The 25,271-nt window shown below is 39.0% G+C and overlaps 1 protein-coding gene across 2 annotated transcripts in view; it reads left to right on the top strand.

Moving 5' to 3' along the window:
* Positions 1 to 25,271, top strand: part of ATXN7 (ataxin 7) — a 156,285-nt gene that overhangs the window by 62,685 nt on the left and 68,329 nt on the right. For both annotated transcript variants that reach the window (XM_061618729.1, XM_061618730.1), the window contains one exon: positions 11,761 to 11,865. In XM_061618729.1, coding sequence (XP_061474713.1) covers positions 11,761 to 11,865 — 105 coding nt within the window. The remainder of the gene's footprint in view (positions 1 to 11,760; positions 11,866 to 25,271) is intronic.

Raw genomic sequence — 25,271 nt, 5'->3', positions numbered from 1 at the left:
TGCCTGAGTTATGTTTTACAGATAGATTCTTGCTGCATTTGACAATGCTTGCTCTAGAAGGTAATACATACATTTGTGTTTGGCCTTTTCTTAACTTAGTTAAAAACTAGAGCAGGGAAATAATACTAAAATTTGATGTGTGAATGGCCTCAATGCCATGCTCTACTCCTCTGTGCAAAATTACCTTTTATTTTGGGTTGTTGAAATACCACCTCTGAACTTTGCGTTTTCAAATATTTAAAGCTCATGTAATGTGGTACCAGCATACTCTAGGGTGCACCTTGACCCATACACTTCTCTCTCTACTTTTGGATCAGAGTTTGATATATTCGGATGTATGGGCCAGCAATGTATTAAGCAGGGAATTCTTGGTATTAGCACCCACACTGTGAAATTTCAAATTTGAAAATTTTCTATTGCCCTGAATCAGTCATAATTTGTTTTATTACATTTGACATCGTTTTGCTCACTAAATGTGTGCCAGTTTAACTGTATATGGTATGTCTCGTTTTTTTCCAACAGATTGGAGGAAAAGGTCATTATAGCATTGTTAAAATAAATGTTACATTCAAAGCTTGAAAATTACTTTGATTGAAATACATTAATTCCATTACATCTGTGTTGGAATTGCTTTTTTTAAAAAAGATGTTTTTAAAGCTTTTTTTAAAAAAGATGTTTTTTGAAGATGTTTTGTTTTAATGTCTTTAAAGGATGTTATGTTTTAATATATTTTCAAGTCTGTTTTAATGATGTTTTAGAGTGCTTTTAGTGCTTATGTTTGCTACCCTGGGCTCCTACTGGGAGAAAGGGCAGGATATAAATCTAGTAAATAAACAAGTAAAGCACTGAAAACATACTGATGTTACATACTTAAAGAACAGTGTGCATAAATACATGCAGTTTGTAGGTATAGTCACCTGAAAGAAGTTAATTGCAACTGATTTTAGATTTGACTTCAACTACAATCCTAACCTGATTTATCTGGGAGTAAACCCCATTGAATTCAGTAGGACTTCCTTCTAAGTATACACGGCTAGGATTGCAGTGTTAGTATTATATGCATCCCAGTTCCCCAGTGTGATTCATATTGGGTTCATTCATTATGTTACTAATTAATTTTAAAAACAATGTGCTTCTGAAAGTGGACACTTTCTGTAGAAAAATAGCATGAAATACTTTTCTATACCACACCACTGATTCCAGAGCTCTTTACCTTCCATTTTTAGATTGGTGTCTTCTAATTTGTTCTGCCTTTAATATAGCGATTAATGTTATTGCTGTGTTCTATTTTATTTCATTTTGAACTAATTTTTATGCATTTAAATTTTGTGTTAGTATGATCTTGTACAGTATATTGCCTTGTACATTTTGGAAAGACAATTGATCACTGTGATAAGTAATATATATGCTAACTAATGAAATCTGACGTCTTGTATATAACATAAATATTTGAAGCAACTGTATTCTTTGCAGTAGAATACTTTTTCTTCTTGAGACAATTGGTCAGGCAAAGATGTTGAATGTTTTATTGGAATTCTGTCAGCATATAAACAGAAATACTCATCAGAATTTAAAAGCATAAATTCTAGAGTTGGCAGTATATCTTAGCAGTCTAGATTTATTTTTTTAAATTGTCCTCATATCACCTGTTGTAAAACAACAGTTGCCACTCAATAAACCAATGTTCTGTTGATCATGAGTTGATTGGTTGAATTGTGACTTTTGTTAAAAACAAACAAACACCTGTATTTACAGAATTTCTTACCATGGGAGAGACATAAGATATGAGACATAAGTTCATGTAACATGAATCTGTAAACGAGTTGAATTGTTTCAATATGAATTATTTCTTCCTCCCTTTTGTAGTGTAGAGGAGTCTTCAGCATTGTAATGGAAGTCTACTTGGAGAAACCAGATGCAGCTGTGTCATTGAGAACAGTGTCAACAGGTGTTACCAAAACACTTTGACAGTGGGTAGCAGCGACACTCAATAGCACTTGCCTGACCAGTGTTAAAACAAGCCTCATCCTTTCCTTCTGAAAGGTGAAGTTGGGACTTGTTTTTGTGGTGCTGGATGGTGGAGGTGCTAGATTACTGTGCACTTCCAGCACCGAAACAAAGTCAAGCCTTACCCTTCAGAGAGGGAAGGGGGCTGGGGTTGACCATTTGTGTGTTAAGCTGCTGAAGTACCCAGACTGCCTTGGCATCAAGCACTCCATCTCCTGTCTCCACCTTCAAATCTGGAGCTAGAGAGGGGTGGCAGGAAACATGCTCACAGTTGTGTTGGGCTTCTGTAAATGTGGGAACAATATCCAACCACCCTCCACCTCCAGACCCAGACTTGGAGCTGGGAAGAGCTAGAAGGATTTCCCTCTGATCTTGCATGAAGTCAGACACAAGTCCTGGGTTTGGCAAGTCCTATCTTGGTGGGCAAGTCCAAGCTAGACAGTGCAGTAGGTCATGCATGTATCAGCAAATTAATGAATACTTACATCTCTGTTGACCAAATAGCACGGACATTTACTCTCCATGGGATCAAATAGAATGGATGTTTACTTTCCATCTCATGGGAAAACACGTTTTGCCTGGTAATGATCAGCCATGCTTCCAGAAAGTTCTGGACGCAACCCACAATCTGCCATTCAGCACAATGCTGATTGTCTGCTGGATTGTCGTCCTCATTTTCAAGTAAATGATGTTCTTTGGCTTATGGACATATGCAAGAGTACTGATCTGATATATAGTAATTTCACAATTACTCCTCTTGTCTCTGTGCAAACAGAATTATATAGTGCACAATGCACCCGGAGCATATGACCAGGTATTTTGGATTATATTTCTAGGTAGCATAAATGTTTTGTTTAATTGCAAACTGGTATGTTTTAACCAGTGGAATCAATTTGTGCTCACTGTTATGTACAAAATGTATGAATTGCATAACAGGAAATGGTATTTTAAGGTTTTTTGTGATTTAAATCAATCCTTATTTTAACAATAAAATCCAGAGGTAAAATTCCCCTTTTTTTACCTACTGGCCATAAACCCTGTGAAGTTCACTTTTCATAGAGACTTGCGTATGCTGCCTTCATTGCAGGGTTTGGGTGGCAGGCAGAGACTTTTTGTAGCCTGACATTTAGAATGCTTGTTCTCTGCTAAACATTTTATACTTAAATATCATATAAAATGTGATGGTTTTGGAATTTGTAATAACTGATTTAGGTAAATCATCTTGGGCAATTTTTTTTAAGGAGAAATTATTTAGAATACTTACAGTGCCTTGCAAAAGTACTCAGCCCCCTGACCAATGGTTCCTAGATTAGGAAAAGGGTACAAAATAACATCCAAGTGATTTGATATCCCAGTAAGTACAGTTGGATCAATAATCAGGAAGGGGAAGCTGCATCACACCACCCAGGCACTGCCAAGAAAAGGCTGTCCCTCAAAACTCAGTGCTTGAACAAGAAGGAGACTTGTAAGAGAAGCCATAGAGAGGCCAACAATCACGTTGAAGGAGCTACAGAGTTCAGTGGCTGGGAGTGGTGTAACGGTGCACCAGTCAACCATATCAAGAGCTCTGCATAACACTGGCCTTGTTGTGAGGGTGGCAAGAAAGAAGCCATTACCCAAAAAGTACCATCTGAAAGCACGTCTGGAGTTTGCCAGAAAACATGAGAATGTCCCAGCTCCGATGTGGGAAAGATGAGACCAAGATAGAGCTCTTCGGCCAAAACTCAAAGCGCCATGTCTGGCGCAAACCTAACACTGCCCAGTGAAGTATGGTGGTGGCAGCATCAGCAAGGACTAGGCATCTTGTTAAAATTGAAGGAAGAATGGATGGCGCAAAATACAGGGAAATACTTCAAGAGAACCTGCTTCAGTCCACTAAAAAACTGAAGGTTGGGAGGAAATTCACTTTTCAGCAGGACAATGATCCCAAGCACAAGGCCAAAGCAACACTGGAGTGGCTCAAGAACAAAAAGGTGAATGCCCTACAGTGGTCCAGTCAAAGTCCTGATGTCAATCCCATTGAGAATCTGTGGTGCTCTTTGAAAATTGTGCTCCACAAGCAATGTCCAACTGACCTGGAATGAATCTGCCAAGAAGAATGGGCCAAAATCCCTCTGACATAGTGTGCAAAGCTGATACATACCTACCCCGAAAGACTTAAAGCTGTTATTGCAGTGATAGGTGGCTCTACCAAATATTAATGTGTGTGGGGTGAACACTTATACAAGCAACATGTTTCAGTTTTTTATGTTTCTTACAAACATTTCCCAACATAAGACCAATGTCACCTTACAATAATTGATTTTAAGTTTCAGTGTTTCAAAATAAAATATCATACAGAACGAAACTACAATGTACCTTTTGTAATTCAGTAATATGAGAGCATTGGTCAGGGGGCTGAGTATTTTTGCAAGGCGCTGTTTATACTACATCTCATAATATATATCCCAGGGTAGTTTACAGTGCAAAAGGGTTTCCATGCAAAGCAGCACAAATATTTATTTTATTTATTTATTGTATTAAATTTATATACCACCCCATAGCCGAAGCTCCCTGGGCGGTTCACAACAGACAATATCAAAATACAATAAAACACATATTTAAAACAATTCAAACAGCATTAAAAATGGGCTTCCTTAAAAAATTTTAAATTTAAAACGTTTATAACACATATCAAACACATATTAAAACACTTATTAAAATGCCTGGGAGAAGAGGAAGGTTTTAACCTGGCGCCGAAAAGATAGTAATGTTGGCGCCAGGCGTACCTCATCAGGAAGACTATTCCACAATTCGGGGCCCACCACTGAGAAGGCCCTTTTTCTTGTTGCCACCCTCCGAGCTTCCCTTTGAGTAGGCACCCGGAGGAGGGTCTTCGATGTTGAGCGTAGCGTACGGGTAGGTTCATATCGGCAGATGCGTTCCACCAGATATTGTATTACATGTTATGCTCAAACCAGGCCACATACCTCAGCTCCACCCTTGCGCAGCCCTTTTCCATCTTCATGTGCTGCAACTGAAGACTTCTGGTTTAGTTAGCTGTAGCTTTCCTATAAATCCAAACTGGGGAAACTGTGGTTCAGAATAATCCATGATTTGAAAAAAAAAACCAAGACACAAAAGAGAATGGAAATAAAGGAAAAGATAGGGGGAGACCAGTTTTTCAAGGCCAGAATGAAGTTATATGTGGGTTCTTATAACCATCATAGACTAAGCTGATTTGTCCTTGACAGTGTTTTCTTGAAATAGCACATGATGGCTCTTTGGCCAATGGATGGGAGCATAGTGTTGTTTCCCCCTTGCTTCTGCAGTCCCAGGGCAACTGGTAGTTGGAACAGAGTGTTCTTTCTGGCAGTGAAAGCAAAACAAGCTCTGTGAAACTCCTCCTCCTTTGACTGATATATGGTACCAGCCTTGTCTTCCCCTTGCCATGATGTTCTGCTTGGGTATAATGTCCCCTGGCCAATTGTAGAGGCTAGAGTGTACTTCACTTCTGCTCTCCACTCCTCAAGCAGTTGGCAGTTGGAGCTGAATTGCCACAGTAAATTGAAGCACAAAGAATCCTAATCCAGTGCAGGCACAGCACTCACATGCAGAGTGATCCCCATAGGGCAGGGATAAGGAAATTGTGGCCCTCCAGATATTGGACTTCAATTCTCATCTTCCCCAGTCAGGAATGATGGGAGTTGTGGTCCATAGGAGAGCCACGGGTTCCCCATTGGAGTCATAGAACCTAACAGAGCCACTTCTCCCTCTTGGCAGTTCTGCACACAAATCAACTGCTTCCGGATGTTATAGGGAACTGGAGATTTGTATATGCCTTCCCAATCCCCATCCTGCCTTGGCTAAGGAATGAATGTTCTAAACTCATGCTACATGACTGAGTGGAAGGAGGAAAGCGGTTGTGGATATAAGAGGTGTGTTTCCTGTAGCATTTGTTAGAGGGGGTGAAAGAGTGAATAGCGAGTCTGGGGTCCCAGGATATTGGCTGAAGCCACATGAGGCTACCATAATGCTGAAGTCTGGATCTGGCCAGTACCTGGACAGGACACTTCCGGGGAACCACATGTCCATTGTCTTGGGTTTCACTATGGGGAAAAAGGCTGAATAGAAACATAAGAAATGTTTTGTTGTGTTTTTTACAAAATTGATAACATATATCCCACCCTTCCTCTCAACAGGAGCTCAGGGTGGCAAACAAAAGCACTAAAAACTTTAAAACATCATAAAAACAAACTTTAAAACACATTAAAACAAAACATCTTTAAAAACGTTTCTAAAAAAAGCTTTCATAACATCTTCTAAGATTAAAAACAGTTTAAAACGAAGGTTTAAGAACATATTAAAAAGCAGTTCCAACACAGATGCAGACTGGGTAGGTTTCAACTTAAAAGGCTTGTTGAAAGAGGAAGGTTTTCAATAGGCGCCGAAAAGATAACAGAGATGGCTCCTGTCTAATATTTAAATAACTTCATAGATTACCTAAGTCATCAAAATTGCAACTGGATTCTGAGCACTAAGAAGGCTAGAATAATACATTTTAGGAACACAGGAAACTGCTTTATACATATTTTTAAAATACTTCTGCTTGGAAATTTCAGACTGGAGTTCAAATTTGTTAAAAATAAGGATTAAGATGTAGATTCCAAGGATCAAAGCATGTGATTTTAATTTTGTTTACTACTAAACTATGAAACATTTATAAACAAGCTGCTTTTGTGGTATTCCAGCACCAGTCCTAAACCTTTTAAATATCCAAGCAGTTGATTTTCAAAATGGCAATTCATTCATGGGGTCTTGTTCTCTACATGAATGCAGTAGTGGTAAGTCAAACTAGAGCTGATGAGCGGATGTAGTCTGCTTGTTGGAGATACAGTGACTGATGTGGCTGTGAAGTTCTGTTGAAGTATTCAGTTGCAGATTCCTTGTATCAATAAATAATATGCTGAGTAAGAAAATAGTATGCTGAGTAAGAAAGTAGCATTCTACCTCCTAAATAGAAATGGCTCTAGGTTTTAACATTCTCCAGACTCAGTGACAGTGTGGTGATTGCTGTTTGTCCATACAATGGTAATTCTAAATGTCATTCTGTAATAAAATGTACCGTTGGTAGAAAAGCTAAGCTGTTATTACAAAACTGATAATAGTTGGCCCTTATTGCATAAGCTGAATCCTAACTGAAGAAATAAGATGATTTAGCTGCCCATTATGTACCTCTTAAAACTCTTTTAATTGCTGTGTACTGCCAGCTATCCAGATTAAATTGATAATGCAGAAATTTATTGGTATATTTAGTGCTAGGGCAGCCTGTGCCTTGAACTTATAGTCCTGAGTCAAACATAATGAGAAACTATGGTTTCCCACCACAGGAAGGCTCAGGCTCACATACTTGCCTCTCCAGTATCATATTTTGCATCTGCAAGGAAGAAGCATCCTTTGACATTCAAACAGTGGTTTGTTTAAATTCTAGTTAGTGAGAACAAACCAGGTTCAGACTCTTGAACAGTGCTCCAAGTTCATACGCTATGGCAAACAATGGCTTGTATAAAATCAGAAGCAATGTTTCTGATCTCCTTGCAGTTGTGAAAGAGGGGATGAGGACATTGTGGTTTGTTAATGCAGCAGGAAAACACAATATCCCGTTACATCTGAACCAGGCCATAGAATACAGTTCAGAGGAAATCAAGCAGACCTGAGGGTAATTTTGCATGGTAGTTGGGGTGGGTATGCCGATACTTGGAATCTGTGTGGCAGACTATGGTTAAGTCCATATGAGAAAGTAGAAATACTGTTTCTTTTTTTTTAGTTTATTTTATTTATATCCTGCTTTCCTTCCAAAGGAGCTTTGGTTGGCAAACACAAAAATGATAAAATAATACAACTAAAAATAAAATAAAAGCATATTTCAAATGTTTAAAAATAATGTAAAACATTTAAAAGCAATTTAAAACAATCACTCTCACTGCTAATAATTTTCAAGGTTGTCAGGAGCAGTTTCTTTTAGCCATCATAGAATGCTTTTAAATTCCTCCTGACAGTTGTTAATGACAGAGATAGGCAAACTTCATCAGGAAGGACATTCCACAAATGGGGAACTGTTTAGTGTTGAAGCAAATGCTCTTTTGTCAATACCGTTTACTTATTCTCTAACCTGTACTTCTCCAAAACAGATTTGAATAGACAAGAATCTGTTAATGGGTTAAGCACAATTGATTTCAGTACCAGTGATATTGTTGTGGGCTCCAAGGAGAACCTCTGGCAAAACTGGGAGGATGAAGAGTGGGTTACAGATGCCATGGGGGGGGTAGTTGGAGAAAACAGAGGAGAAATGTTTCCAGAAGTCTGGTAGCTTTGAGTCTGGTGAGACACTTCCAGAAGCCTCTGGCAACTCTTGAGTTTAGTGAAGTTAATATAGCCCAATGCCCTCCCCCGTCTCTGACGATTGATGAGGTTCCCTCATTGGCACCAGCCCAGACCTAGCTGTTGAAAAGATAACTCTTAATGAACAACCTGGAGTCGTCCAGAAAGAGGAAAGCAAAAGCAGTCTGTCTGACCCTGAGTTTACTCTTTCACTAACGTCACTGAAATTAGAGAAAAGGCAGCTTCAGAAAATGCTCTCAGCTTCTTGAAGGATCCCCCTATCTTTCAGCTAACAAGAAAGTACTAGGGAATGCTTGGACAAGTATGTGGCCGTCCACCTCTCTTATATTTAGGGTGGGTGGATGAGATTAGTTTGTTGCAACAACAGTCTGCCATTGCCTCTGCATACTTAGTTTGTATCCTGAGATATGTAGTCTGCTGTTGCTTTCATTTTGCCTAGTCTGTGTCCTGAGAGATGACTAGCCTGCTTTTGAGATATGTCTAGTCTTCTCCTGCCCTATATCCTGAATCATGCACAGAATGCCTGATGCTGACTTCTGGAATAAAACTCTTTAAAAACTCAGCCTTTGAGTCCTGAGTCTGCTTCTCTGGTTGGGAGCCAGGATGGGTATTAGGCAAGGCATGAAAATCAACTGGCCTTTGTACTTCTAAGTGATTGGGAGTTAGGCTGTTTTAAAGTTGCCTCCTGTTTTACAATTAAGGTTGTAATTAAGGTTAAGGTTGTAATCCAGTACCCACTTACCTGGAAGTAAGACCCACTGAACTCAGTGAAACTTGGTTTTGAGCAGACAACATAGGATTCAGTTACATTTGTGTTAAACTTTAAACTTTCATTCTAAAGTAACTATTATATTTTATGTTGTGATCCATTTGGATGATTTTATCAAAAATATATAAATGCAAAGATAAATAAGTCATTTAAAGTTGAGGAGAGGCACTGAGAATCCATACTAATATTTCCACTCAGCATGTGGTCCATTACTCTGGCACCTCAGCTTTGATCTGGAATGTCTCTATAGATAGGCTGTCTCCAAGAAAATACTGAAATCTGTCCTGTCCCCCAATATTATAGTAATTATTATCTTACTGGTCTCTCAATGTTGTTATTTTAGATGCCCAGAATTTTGTTTCAAAGAACCAAGTTTTGTTTCCTGATGCTCCTAATACATGTCAATCATAAATGTATAGATACACTGTATTCTATTAAAATGACATATGTACACATGTCCATGTATATACCTATATTAGTATGACAACTGAAGATATGTTTCACTACAGTCATGTCAGAAAATCTGTGTTTGGCACAAAAACAGTAAAATTCTTGGTTTTGGGTGTGCAAATATTCAGATTTATGTGAAAACTGTGGAGATACTTTTACAGTATTGGGAGATAGGTATAGGAACCAGGGCTGTATGGTTTTGAAATAAAAATATTATCTGCAAATTATTGAGACTGATTTTATCCAGAGGCCTGTGTTTTTAGACACAGGGAACTGTAACAACCATCTTAAGAAACTGGGCTGTATTACAGCCCCCCATTTTGAGGGTATATTCATAATAGCATATTAATGTATAGAAATACAAGGCATAAAATGTGAAATTTACTACCCAGCTAATTATGTCCCAGATATTTGTATCCACAAAATATATACAAACATATTATTCTTAAGTATCTTTTCATTTAAATAGACCTTGTACAGTTTTGGCAGCTATTTTGATGCCGATTTTCTAGCATATTACCTTTGTTGTCATGTGCGAAATACTACAGTAATAAAATTTAGACACCTAATAGTAGCCTATATGTATGGTAGACTTTGTTCATTTTGTCCAAATAACACCACACACCCAAGTTTCATGTTCAGTTTTCTCACTCCCTTTTACAAGTAATGCTAGATCAGTAGTACCAGATGGCTGGGATATAATACCCTGTTAAATAAAATTATTAGATACATAATGCTGCCTAGTAAAAGCTATGCTGTTAAAATATATGAAGTCTGATCCTATGTATGCTTGCTAGGAGGTAAGTATTTATTACCTGTTAAAGTCAGTGGGGAGGACAGACTGGCGGGGGGGCCCAAAGTCTGTTCAAATCCCCACTCATGTCTCCTGGGTGTCAAGGGCCAGCTAAAGATCACCCCCACAGTGACTGGCTCAAGGGTTACATGCTTTGCCACCTGTGCAGCCGTGGGCAAGCTGCATAGTCCCAAGGAGCCCAGTTGCCCCCCAGCTGGCAGTTGCAGATAAGGAAGGGGCTGGCTTGTGCAGCTGTGGCAAGCTGAGCAGGCGCTAGCCAGCTGGGGAGGACTAGCCTCAGAGGGAGGCAATGGTAAACCACCTCTGAATACCGCTTACCATGAAAACCCTATTCATAGGGTAGCCATAAGTCGGGATCGACTTGAAGGTAGTCCATTTTTTCAAAGTCCCAAGTAAGTGTGCATAGGATTAACACCTTAGAAATGTTTTAATAATTTTCCCCAACCTGAATGCAGTTTAATACTTTATTTATTCAATTATTTGTTGTATTTGTATACTACCCCATAGCCGAAGCTCTCTGGGCCGTTTACAGTTACTAAAAACATTAAAAACAAATGTAAAGAATATAATGTAACATAGAGCTACTGCCTTATTAAGCTTTTGTATGCAGTAATAGCTCAGTTAACAACTAAAGCTCCTTTTAAGGAAAGTTTTTTTAAGGTGAAGCTGATAAGCTTTGCTTTGCTATGGATAAATTTTCAAGCCTGTGCCTTTGCTCTAAGGTGAAACTGACAAGACCGTGTCTTTGCTTTGCTATCAGTAAACTGATAACCCTGTGCCTTTGCTTTGCTAGGGTGAAACTAATAAGCCTGTGTGTTTGCTTTGCATTAAAGAGATCTCTTGCTTTCTCCCCGAGGTGGGGAGGGAACGATCCAATAGTATTCAGAGGAGGAGAGGGGGAAGGAAGGGAGTGCTTGCTAGGCACACTTTAAAGCCCCTGCTGAAGCTGCCCCCCACCATCTATGAGCAGGTGTAGGAGCCTATCCCTATTCTTTCCATGTTATTCCTACTGCTGGTACCAAAGTTTCTGTTAAAGTAGTGTCCAGGAATGCATCTACTTTGTTAACTGAGGTATTACTGTATTTATGTGCTCTCCCGCTAGTGATGTTCTGCTTAAAGTGATGTAAAACCATTCTATATTTATGTGTCTGTAGATAATGACCATCAATAAGAGAATTTATTATTTATTCTGAAGTAGACATTGTGTAATATTTAAATCCATAACTGTTGCATGTTCATTTCCCCACCCTTGCATGCAGCTTCTGAAATTTGGTGCAGTGACAAATTCTACAATCATTATGACCAGTTGTAAGACATACCCTTTGTCTTTTTATTTTAGATATGCCAATATTTGGTCTTTGCCCAGCTCATGATGATTTCTATTTGGTGATGTGTAACCACTGTAATCAGGTCGTAAAACCACAGGCATTTCAATCACATTATGGTAAGTGCTGAACCATTTTTTAATCATTAAGTGTAAAGTGAAATCAGGATTAAGCCTGGCAATTTTAGATTATCCCTCTTTGTGATATTTCAAGCTGATATTGCATATGGCATTATGTAAATATAGTACAAATGTGAACTGTGCATGAGACTGCATTTTCATGTTAAATTTTTAAAAGGGCATACCTGCAAATTTCTGGTCCATGTTTTATTTTATTTTTTGAAATATAAACGTGTTTATTGACCTTAAAGTTGACAATACATTTCCTGCATTAGGACCTCTTCTTATACACTGTTGGAGCAGAATAAGGATAATGTAGCCTTTGTCATTTGAAACCAGTTATACTATTGCAACTATGGTGCAAAACTTTAGAAAATGTTAAATTTGAACATCTTAAAGTGGAGCAATTGTGTCTAGGTTCATATTGAACATCTTAGAAGTAGAGCAATTGTGTCAGGATTCATATGTACTGCAATACTGAGTGTTCTTATGGGAGGAAAACCATTGTTAGTACAAGTAATTGGTGTAGTTATATTGAACTTCTGTGAACTGTGATTTGGATGTGTTGGTATTAACTGATTATTTATGTTGAGGAAATCAAGTGCTGTGCATAGGAATGGAAAGCACTCAGGGTTGCATCTGATTAAGTCCTACTTAGAGTAAACCCATTGAAATCAGTTGAGTTACGTGACCTTTGGAAATAAAACATAACAAATTGTTAAATTGGCAAAAGAAAATCATAAATGTATCTAGTCAATCAAGCCACATAGAACTGCTAATGAAAATCTCTGTCAAAAAAACAACAAAAGAAGGGCTGCATGCCCCTGATATCATGTGGTACTACCAAGCAGTGAAGTTAGAGGAGACTGGCAACTGGTTTGAAGATAATGAAGTAAATAGAGTGGAGCAAGAATTGTACAAGCAATTATGGGACTTATTGTGGTACAAACCAAAATCATACACCATTGATCCTAATTGTGTATCATCAACTAAACCAATTTTTAAAGCATGGTGTAAATTTCAATTAAAACAATCTTCTTTTGTCTCTTTGTTGACAAGCTAATTTATAGGAAGATCGATACAGAATACTATACCTTTTCTAATTTGGTCTAAGAAAAGGATATTACATTTTCCCATCTGGTTTAATAACAGGCATCTAATATAAACGAGATATTACAGATGGATTTAACACGGCATCTGCTCTTCCAGTAGTTTCAGTTAAGACATATTGCTGAACAATTAGCAAAACATGGACTTCTATGCACATTCATGCCTTTATAATTAGCAAAATTTACTCAGTCTTGTCAGAAATAGAAATAAATCAATTATACCCATCCTTTAAGAAAAAAAGGGAAAAATCTAATAAGGTACAACTTACTGATAGCATACGAAGAAAGGGCTTGGCTCTTTAAAACAGTATCATTTCCCCTGATGGGTGTCAACCTCAAAGAAGATATTTTCAAAACTGTTTACCAGTGGCCCCTTACTCCTAAGCTTAAGTAAAATCTACAAAACAAGTTCAAATTGTTGGAGATGCAGAAACACCAAAGTGAACTCTGTGCACATATTTTGGTCGTGCACAAAAATAAATCAAATAAATAAATCGTCTTACCCTTTAGATACCGAGTCAGTTACTGCGGTCTGCAGGTGCGGGCCTCCTGCAGATACCATCTTGTCAGGAGGTCCGTTCTGCACAACATAGGAAGCAGATTTTTAGTGTTGTGGCACCTACCCTTTGGAATTTCCTCCCCTTAAATATTAGTATCTGTGTTATCTTTTTGGCGCCTACTGAACACCTTCCTCTTGCAACAAGCCTTTTAAGTACAGACCTTATTCCAGTCTGTGTCTGTGTTGGAACTGTTTTTTAAAATGCTTTTAAAGCTTTTTTTTTTAAGATTCTTTTAAAGATGTTTTGTTTTTAATATGTTTTCAAAGATGTATTGGTTTAATATATTTTAAACTGTTTTTAAGATGTTTAATATTGTTTGTAGTGTTTTGTTTGTCGTCCTAGGCTCCTTCAAGGCGGGATATAAGTTAAATAAACAAACAAACATTTGTTTGTACTGGACATTTTTTGTTGTAATATGACCTGTATTTTAATATGTATTTTGCATTTTCCTTTTACATGTGTTTAATTGTGGTAGCCTATGGCTCTGAACAATAAAGAAAGATTTCATTTCATTTCACAAGAAATTGCAGTAATGTAACAAGAAATCCCCAAACTCCCCTCCTTGGAAAAATACAAATGGAAGGAAGAGAAGTAGGCAATTTGTTATAAGCATAAGTGGTGCAAAACTATGTATTGGATAATAGGCCCTCTGTCTGCTAATAACTGAATGGGAGAGAATAATATGGCAAACTGCATTGTTAATTAAAATGACATCAAAAAAAGTCTGTAGAATTGGAATTGGGAGGGGGCGTGTTACGGTGGTTCCAGTCCTGCCTACAGGACCATGCCGAGTATCTTTGGGTGATTGTCTTTTGTCCCCCTGGCAGTTGTGCTGTGGGATGCCGCAAGGCACCATCTTAACCCCAATGCTATTTAATACTTATATAAAGCTGCTGGGAGCAGTTATTAGGAGTTTTGGGGCAAGATGTCATCAGTATGCTGACAACATTCAACTCTGTATTTTTGTAACATGAATCAGGAGAGGCTGTGCAGGCCCTGGACCAGTGTCTCAACGCAATGGTGGGACAGAATTGCTTGCCCTGAATGGGGTTGCACTCCCCTTGAAGAAGCAGTTATGCAGTCTGGGGGTGCTCCTGAATCCAGCTCTGTCACTGTCAGTAGCTAGAAGTACCTTTTGTTAGCTGTGCCTGGTAAGACAACTATGACCGTTCCTGGACCAGGAGAGCCTGACTACAGTAGCTTAGGCATTGGTGACTTCAAGACTGGATTACTGCAATGCACTCTGTGTGGCGTTTCGTTTGCACTTGACCCAGAAACTGCAGTTAGTGCAGAACACTGTAGCCATATTGCTGATAGGAGTGAAACCCTGTCAGCATATAACACCTCTGCTCAGGGATCTGCACTGGTTTAGTATATAAAGCCCTTAACAGTTCGGGACCATTTTACTTGGGGGACCGCCTTACTTCATATGCGCCCACTTGAGTGCTTTGATCTGTGGAACTGGCTGTGTTACAGGTGCCTCATAATACTCAATCCACACTTGTAAGAAATCATTCTTTTAGTGTGACAGCACCTACTTTTTGGAACTGTCTGCTGACTGACATCAGGCATGCGTGTTTGCTGTATTGTTTTCAGTGCCTGCTTTTTTTTTTTAGGCACACCTGTCCAGAAACATAGATGCTGAAGTGTTTTAATCTTTTTTGTCTGTTGCTATTTTAATTGTTTTAATAATGTTTTGAATTACTTGTTCTTAACTGTTTTATTGATGATTGCAATTTCTTTTGTAAACTGCTTAGAGGTTTTTTTTAATGATCAAGTGGTATATACATTCTGTTAAATAATTTTTTTAAAGCACCAGTATTTATTAATTTGATTCACACATGGCAAAGCACCACATATACCTTGAGATCAGAACTATTAGTAGTAGGCCCCAGTTCACAGAACCATATTAACAGTACTAATTAAGTGGTTTAGTATTATTTATTTATTTATTGTACTTATATACCGCCCCATAGCCGAAGTTCTCTGGGCAGTTTACAGTAATTAAAAACATTAAAACAAATATACAAATTTAAAAACACATCTTTTAAAAACAATTTAAACACAATTTAAAATATTTGTAATAGTAATGAGTACTAAAAATGTTAAGTTTATTTTCACATGGATTTGTGAACAGTGTTATTTCTAGTAAACATATTCACTATCATTCTGATACATTTATTTATTTCTTGCCCTAAGTTAAAGTGCCTTGCTAAAGTAATCAGATCCCTGACCAATGCTCTCATATTACTGAATTGTTAATGGTACATTGCAATTTTGTTCTGTATGATATTTTATTTTGAAACACTGAAACTCAAAATCAATTATTGTAAGGTGACATTGGTTTTATGTTGGAAAATGTTTGTAAAAAACTGAAACATGTTGCTTGCATAAGTATTCAACCCCCACACATTAGTATTTGGTAGAGCCACCTTTTGCTGCAATAAGAGCTTTAAGTCTTTTGGGGTAGGTATATATCAGCTTTGTATACAGTGTCAAAGGGATTTTGGCCCATTCTTCATGGCAGATTCGCTCCAGCGACAAGTACGTCGCTTGTGGAGCACAATTTTCAAAGAGTGCCACAGATTCTCAATGGGATTGAGATCAGGACTTTGACTGGACCACTGTAGGGCTTTCACTTTTTTGTTCTTGTTTTTGTTCTTGTCCAATCTTGCTTTGGCCTTGTGCTTGGGATCATTGTCCTGCTGAAAAGTGAATTTCCTCCCAACCTTCAGTTTTTTAGTGGACTGAAGCAGGTTCTCTTGCAGTATATCCCTGTATTTTGTGCCATCCATTCTTCCTTCAATTTTAACAAGATGCCCAGTTCCTGCTGATGAGAAGCATGCCCACAGCATGATGCTGCCACCACCATACTTCACTGTAAGGATGGTGTGTCTTGAGCCATAGGCAGTGTAGGTTTGCGCCACACATGGCACTTTGAGTTTTGGCTGAAGAGCTCTGTCTTGGTCTCATCTGACCACAAAGCCTTTTCCCACATCAGAGCTGGGATGTTCTCATGATTTCTGGCAAACTCCAGACGTGCTTTCATATGGTACTTTTTGAGTAATAGCTTCTTTCTGATTGTTGGCCTCTCTATGGCTTCTCTCACAAGTCTCCTTGTTCGAGCACTGAGTTTTGAGGGATGGCCTCTTTTTGGCAGTGCCTGAGTGGTGTGATGCAGCTTCCCCACTGGTCAACACTAATTTTATTGCCAATGATGTTTGATCAATTTTAGGGTAACTTTGTGTCGCTGATTCCGAATACGGCATCGGTTTTGCTAGATTGGCTCTAATTTTTGAGATAATGGATGCCCCCATTGAAAAACATAACAAATTCAAAAAATTTAATGGTCAGGCATAGCCTACCCACAAATGACATGGAAACTGTCTCAAATCATACAAAAGTAAACACATGAAATACCTAATGGCGTTGTATTCAGTACAATAACATTAAAACAAAGTAAGCTGATTCAGATAATCACAATTAATGCATAGAAAAACGCTGTGTGTATGATTTTCTTTTATGTGGGGCATCAGGACAATCACGTTGGAGGCTCCAGCAGTAGTCTGCCATCATGTGTCTGTCCCATCTGCCTTGATACCTTTCCTCCATCACCTTTATATCCTGATGGAACCTCTCCCCTTGTTCCTCACTAAAATCACCAAGATCATCCGGAAATCTGTCTAAGTGGCTATGGAGATAGCATACCTTTATGCTCATATTAGTACCCAAATGTTTAAAGTTAGTGAGCATGTTTTGCACCAATTCTTCATAATTGTCTGCTTTGTGGTTACCCAAGAAGTTATTGACAACTGAGACATAACTGCACCAGGCAGAAGCTGCAACATCATTCATAAATTTAGTGAAATTCAAATCATTGATGAGTTTATGAATTTTAGGACCATAAAAGATTCCTGGTTTTAGTTTTTCCATAGTCAGTCCAAGGAACGATCTACAAATGTATTTGAAGCAATCACCATCTTTGTCCAAGGCCTTAACAAATTGCTTCATCAGTCCAAGCTTGATATGGAGTGGTGGGAGAATGATTTTTTCTCTGTCAACCAATGGCTTGTTAATGATGTTCACTGCACCTACTGTCATGTGTTCCCTTGAAGGCCATGTCACTTTTTTCCAGTGATCTCGCTTTGCCCTACTATCCCACAAGCAGATGAAACAAGGGTACTTCGTGTATCCACTTTGCTGCCCAAGCAAGAAGTTCACCATCTTTAGATCAACACAAATAGACCACTGGTGCTCATGATAGCAGAGGTTCTGCAAGACCATTTTGATATTTTCATATTGTTCTTTAAGTTTTGTTGAGTGAGCAATTGGAAGAGATGCATAGCGGTTACCATTGTGCAATAAAACACATTTCAAGCTTCTGGTGGAGCTGTCTATAAAAAGCCGCCAATCTTCTGGTCGATATTCTGGTAGTCCCATTTGGAGAAGAAGTCCAGGAATGTTATTGCAGTATACAAGTTCTTCATCTTGGCTGAAGTATGGAAGAAGTCCCTCCTCTCTTGTCCGATAAGCTGTTATGTTAGCTTCCGGCTGTAGACAGTTCTTTTCCATTAGCCTGGATGCTAAAAGTTCAGATGCTTGCTTTGACAGACTGAGGTCTCGTATCAGATCATTGAGTTCTTTTTGGGAGAACTGCTCAGGTGTTGAAAAGCTTTCTTCATATCCACTTCCAGGGCTACCAACTGTGCTACACTCCACGTCCAGCATTTCTTCAACATCTGACAATGGAAGGTCAGGCAGTGAGGTAAACACTGGTATGGGAACGTTTTCTCTGTGTGGCACAGGTCGCCTTGCTGAGTCCAAATCAGGATACTCCCACTTATGTTTCTTGTAGCGATTGAAGCCTTTCACATTCACAACACAAAAATAACAATCATCGTGATGGTTTTGCGTCTCTCTCCACACCATAGGCACACCAAAGTTTAAACATTTCCTTTCTCCATTTTCCCACTATCGTAGGCACCCTACACAGGTTTTGCAAACCTTATGGGGAGCCCAAGACTTATCTTGATCTCCAAGCTTCACTCCAAAATAAGCAAGATATGCTTGTTTCACAAAGTCAGTGATGTTTTTTCTTTGTTTTTGCAGAGTGTATTCGCCACAAATGTAGCAGAAGGCATTAGGATTGTTTAAGCAGCCTCTTTGTGACCAACTCATATTCCTCTTCAAAAAAAAGAAGTATCAATATGATATTATATGCAATGGATAAACTTGCAAAACAATGTTCAAGAGTAAAAAGACAGACCAAACCCTGCTGCATATGTCAGCAGCTACAGGTCGTATTGGGGTACAATCGTCATTTGAGGGGTATCCATTATCTCAAAAACTAGAGCCAATTCGGCAAATCTAATATCATTTTTGGATTTAGCACCCCCAAAATACCCTACAGTCATTCAAACATCCTTGGCAACTAAAAACAATTTTTTTTTTGTTGGGCTGTGATTGATCCGACTGTGCTCACTGGGATATCCAAACACTTGGATGTTATTTTGTACCCTTTTCCTAATCTATGCTTTTGCACTGCATTGTCTCTCACTTCTGTAGAATGCCCTTTGGTCTTCATTTTCCTTCACATCCACAGCCTGACCAATGATCCTTCAACAGTGAGGTTTTTATCCTGACAATGTGACAGCCACTTTAATGATTCACAGGTGGAGGCCAATGGTAAAGTAATTGTGTGCTCGATAGGGCAGTTTCTTTCATCTGTGTAAACTGGAAGCTTCCACAGCATAGGGATTGAATGCTTATGCAAGCAACGTGTGTCAGTTTTTTATGTTTCTTACAAACATTTCCTAACATAAAACCAATGTCACCTTACAATAATTGATTTTGAGTTTCAGTGTTTCAAAATAAAATATCATACAGAACAAAATTACAGTGTGCCATTTGTAATTCAGTAATATGAGAGCATTGGTCAGAGGTCTGATTAGTTTTGCAAGGCACTGTTAAGTCACTTAAAATTTTGTTTAAAGAAAGTAGTTACACTTGGTTTGCAGGAAGATTGGGAGGGGCGATCATGCATCTTGCTCTGGGTCCAATGCCAGGTCTCAGCAGCCCTAGTGTAACCTGCTGATGATTGGCAACAACGATATATGACTGAATAGCATAGAGCTTTATTGTTTTGAGTATTTATTTAAAACATTTCATTTTAAAAATTTAATGGTAATATAAAACATCATGAGTAATATAAAACAGCAATAATCAAACAGTTCACAACAACAGAAGGCAATAGTAAAAACCCTCATAGTAGAAATAAAAAATAAAATAGAAAATGTGTTAGAAGTTAAAAGTATGAGGTATCCATTCTTCAAAAGTCACAAAAAATGTTGTTAAATATTCAACTTTTTAATCTTTTTAACTTTTTAAAACTTTTAATTTAATATTTGTTCCAGCAAATATTGTAGGCTATTAAGAGACTGATGATGATCTGAAACTAGCTCTGTTAGTCTCTCTAAGTTTCAGCATCCTTGAAAACCCACAGCTAGTTCTTGGGAATATAAGAAGGCCACCCATAGGACATCCAGTAGAAGCTGGTCCATTGGGGCTACTGGGGCACAGACCTTCCAGTGAGAATGTCAAGCAATTTTTATTTTTTTACCCTCAAAATCTCAAAGCCACATTCTCTTTCTTGTTCCCTACACATTTTATACTTCTGTTTGAACTCAGAGAAGCCCTGCAAACATTTATATCAATCTACTGTTCTCTGACCAATTAGCTTCTTGTTCTGTGGCCAGTCAGCTCACTGCATCATTACGCCAATCCTAATCCAAAAGTGTAGCTATGGCAAAGAGCCCTTCCCCCCCCCTTGGTCTGCCAGCTTGTCAGCCCTCTTAGAAGGCTTCTGCTGCATCTCTTGTTAAGAAGCCTGTCTAACATAGCAACTATAGAAAATTAGGGCAGGGTCAGGGTAGAGTCTGGACCGGTTCCAGAGCAGCCCACTTGATAGTCTTAGCCTTTGTCAGAATCACACATTGGTTCTGGGCATGCTCAGATATATCTAGACATATACATGCGAGGACTGGTGATAAAGCAGGTTTAATTTCTTCACAGGCCAGACTGGGCCCTATTAGGAGGTTGGGAAGGGAGAGGATGTTCTTCTTGGTGACAAACTGCTCCCAAAAATGTTTGGCTGGCATCATAAGGTAGCGTGGGGAAGTCTGGTTTCTTCTTGGGCCAAACTAGGCATTTTTATTGTCAGGGTGGGGAGAAGAGGAGATTCTTGGTGACAAACTGCCCCAAATGGTTTGCTTTGTATCAAGAGAGAGAGATTGATTGATTGATTGATTCATTGATTGATTCTTGGTGACAAACTGCCCCCCCCCAATTTTAATTAAAACAAAACAAAAAGTAGAAGTACTTTGAAGAAGACCAGATGTTTATTTTCTTTCTAAACCCAGGACTCTGTCTTTCATGATGGGGGCTGGGGCAGAAGAGAGCAGGAGAGTGTTTATAACACAGATATCCCGGCATTGGTAATCCAATTAGCAGGGCACATGTGGAGTTGTTGCACACTTATTTATTATTTGATTTATATCCCGCCCTTACTCCCAGCAGGAGCCCAGCAACAATTTCACTTTGAGTGAAGAGATGGAACCTGTGTAAATGTGATTTATCAAAAGGAGAAGGAATTTTGAATTAAGCAAATCCCTGCATTTATAAAAACCAAGAGACTTAAATATACCTTGTGTGAATGTCTGAGTCCCCACATCAGTGAAATACTGAAGGAGCTTGTGGAACGTCCTGCTACAGTATTCAGAACTGATCAGATAGTGTGAAAGACTCTGTTTTCTAACATGTTGGCTGCTTGTTTTCCCCCACCTGTAATATCTTTTTCTGTTGGTGATAGGAACCTATATTTACAGCAGTGTTTCCCAAAGTGTGGTACGCGTACCCCTGGTGGTACGCGAAAGGGTTTCAAGGGGTACGTGGCCGAATGTTTTTTTTTGTACTTTATCATTGGGTTTTAGCAGCAAAAAAGTGTGTGTGTGTTCTTTTAAGAGAAAATACAGTTCTTGTGATTTCTCCAGTTTCTCACACAATCATGTGAGGAAAGATCAATATAATAACAGTGGTTTATCCCGACGTTATTCAACGCGTAGTCTCTTTCGCTCTCAATGCATTCCTGTCCTTTCGTGCACCTCTCCAGTTTCTCATAAGACTCGGACTCCCTCGCAATGACTTTGGCCACCAAAAAACGCTTCTACAAACAGACAGATGGCGCCACAAAGATATTTATGCGTATGCTCGACTACAAAAATGTTCACACCAGGAAGCAGGGAAGTGGGGTTTCTTCTCTATCTTCAGCCCTGCAGCAGCCATCTCGCCAGCCACTTCCCTCTTGGGGAATCTCCCGCTCTTTGGCTGCAGAGCGGTTTTCCCCCCCATCCTGCCTGGCCTGCCCGCTCATCAGCTGTGAATTTTAGGCGGGAGGTTTGAATCCCCTGCCTGCTCTTGGGCTGCGTGCCTGAATGGCTTCCCAGGCAGGATGGGGGAAAACCACTCTGCAACCAAAGAGCGGGAGATTCAAATCTCCAGCCCAGGCAAGCACTGCCTCTGTAAACCCGCTGCATGCTGCATGATTTTCGGCTGGAGTTTCCAGTTTTGGGGGGTCCCCTCCGGGCCTTTATTTCCAGAATGTTTTTTTTTAATAATAGTTATTTTAATTATTAGTATATGAATTATTTCTATATTTTTGAATATATAATTTTGTTATATAAATATTATTTCTATTATTAAAATATTTATTACTTACTTTGTATTTATTTTTTTACAAACATTTCATATAAAATTATAGGAATTATGAATGTGTTATAATACCTTACCCCTCTCCCAATTATTTTTGTGAAAGTTCGGTACGCCGGTAAAATCAATGTCTCAAAACGGGTACGCGCATGTTGAAAGTTTGGGAAACACTGGTTTACAGGATTGGATTTTTTTTTAAGAAACTCTGGAGATCTTTAGGCAATAACTATTAGCCATGGCACTGCTGTGACAGCAGCTGGAACCCCTTCTGAACCAAAGTAAGACACTTTACAGTTCAGTTAGGTGCTATATGCAAAACTGGTATGCTTAACTATCCACAGTATGTTTGCAAGGGCGGAAGATGGGGAGAAAACCAAAACTTGGCCACTCCCCCATGACCTCACTGGCCACACCCCCATAGCAACCCTACCAGGTGTAGTGGTCACTAGGCACCACTGAGGATACCTGAATGACAGGTGCAATATTCCAGGAAGGAATAAGATAGATGGTGTCCTTTCCCCCCCATGCCAGGACTATCTAAGCTCCAAGCAATTGACGGTCTATAGGAGCTTTATTAATCTAGTTTGGTCCAATTAGTGCTCCCTCCCTGACCCATTCTCGCAATGTGATTTGGGAAGAAAGCTGAGGAAAAGCTAGTCCTTTATTCTAATGATGGTTTCCTGTGTTTGGTTTTAGGAAGTGATCAGAGCCCTTTGGTTCCTAATATAGGCATTATAAGTTCATATAAGTATTCCAATTGGAGATCTTTCACACATGCAAATGCCTGTATGAAAGGAGAGATAGTGGGCTCTCCGACACTGGAGGCATTCAAGAGGCAGTTGGACAGCCATCTGTCGGGAATGCTTTGATTTTGATTCCTGCATTGAGGAGGGGGTTGGACTTGATGGCCTTATAGGCCCCTTCCAACTCTACTATTCTATGATTCCTCAGCCACCTAAAGCCCAGCACCATCATTGTTCTGCAGGTCAGCATGGAGGCTAGTGGTCATGATTTCTGCCTGCTCATTAGTGGAGCTGATTACAAAAACTGTTTTTAATATGCCCGAAAGGGCAAATAAGTAATTGTGTGGGCTAAAGTAGCAGGCATGCCTTCTACTTATCAAAAGTTTTCAAAAGATTTTCCTTATGAGTTAAATCAGCCTCCCCAACCTGATGCCCTCCAAATGATTGAGACGACATTGTAGTCACTACAACTACAAACCTCCCCAACTATTGGTCATACTACTGGGACTGATGGAAGTAGTAGTCCAAAAGATCTGGAGGTCACCAGGTTGGGAAAGGCTGATAATTGCAAAAAAAAAACCCTTTAAAATAAAATTCCTTGTTACCACATGTTGCCAAATTCTTCCAAGCTACACAGCAAGTGGATTGGACTGTGAAAGACCAACCCAAATTGTGTTTGCATTTTGACAAATTTGTAGGGCAGTCCAATATCTCAGAGAGGAGGTCAGGTCTCCTGCCCCCCTGGTGCATTTACTATAGCTGCCCAATTTCCCTGCTTTTTAAAGTTTGATAGAAATATCTGTTGGCTATAGGTACATTCTTAAACCGCAAGGTTTTTTTGCCTATTAGTGAATTATATATAAAATGAATGTGAACTGCAATGTTAGTTCTTTTGAGGCAATGTCTGTCACCTTAAAGGCTTTAATAGCTAGGTTCAGTTTTAGTAGTCATATTATCATGAGCCTTAAGCTTATGTGATTTGAGGGTGGTGGGAGAGAATTGTTCTGACTGCTCATGCTTGCTTTTCTGTTATGCAGACATCATGTGTATCTCCCCTTTGGAAAATGTATATTTCCTCCCTTAGATGAAGTTTGGAGTTTGTCCTTTTGTGATCCACATGTTGTCTGTGGATGCTGCCAGTGCCTATTTTGTGAGAAGCGGCTGGGGAGGCATTAACAAGATGGGGAGGTATATGTGTTGGGGGCTGTACATTGGGGATTTGTTCTCTGTTGGGTGGTCTTGGAAAGAAATGTGTCTGTCTTAATGAGAAGATCAGTACATGTGCAGTGGTGGTGGTATTATTGGTTAATACTCCCAATTAAAACTCAGGTCTGTGGCATGCACCTACCATACATAAATACAGTGTTGTGCTGCATAGCACCACAGTGTAAGGATACTTAGATATGATCTTACCCAAGAATATGCTCCTTAATAGCAAGTAGAATTGCAGAGAACAAAGTCACTTTTACCTGCTGCTTATTCCTCAGGTTACAGTTAGTGTAAAAATACTTTTTGAAAAGCTTTTTAGGTTTTATGTGGTATCCAGAACTCTAAACCCTCCATCTGCTGTCATCTAGTTGCCAAAATAAAATCTGCAGTGCCTCTGTTTCTTCACAAAAGGGATCCTCAGTGTATCAAGCTAATGCCAGAAAGGCACATGTGGTGGCTGATGACCAAAAGGCCTGAGTTAATTATACAGTTTAGCAAATTACCATTAGAAGCTTCAGTCGGTTGCATATAAGTACTTACATTCCTCAAACAGTAGTTCACTAATTCTGAATACTAGCAGCTGGATTTTAATCTTTAGTTCTAGTAATGGCTGATTTAATTTCTTCTTGGCAAGGCTCTATGAAATGCTCCAGTTCTTATAAGAAGCAGTCTGGCATGTCCCCAGAACTATTTTGCACTTCAAGTTTAGCTTGGGATTTGTTTCAGTAAAGACTCTTCAACCAATTAGTTTGTTATTTTAAAACAGGATATCATTTAGTAAAGTGTAACTGCTTGGATAGTCATTCCAATAAAATAAACAAACAAGGGATATGAGGGGGGCTTGAAAATATATACTCGGCAATTAACCTGAGGCTAAAACACTCCTAGCACGTGTAAACTGTAAGGCTGGCCACAGTCACACACACTATCAAGTTTAATAAATATGTGTGAAGCATGTTTTAATTTTTATATGATGCCCTATGTTACATGTAGCTTGTTTGCTGTTGAGTTGTCATAAATGT

This window comes from Rhineura floridana, chromosome 3 (genome assembly GCF_030035675.1).
Source record: "Rhineura floridana isolate rRhiFlo1 chromosome 3, rRhiFlo1.hap2, whole genome shotgun sequence".
Classification (NCBI taxonomy): Eukaryota; Metazoa; Chordata; class Lepidosauria; order Squamata; family Rhineuridae; genus Rhineura; species Rhineura floridana.
Note: the sequence above shows the minus strand (reverse complement) of the source record. Positions and strands in the feature narration are given on the sequence as shown.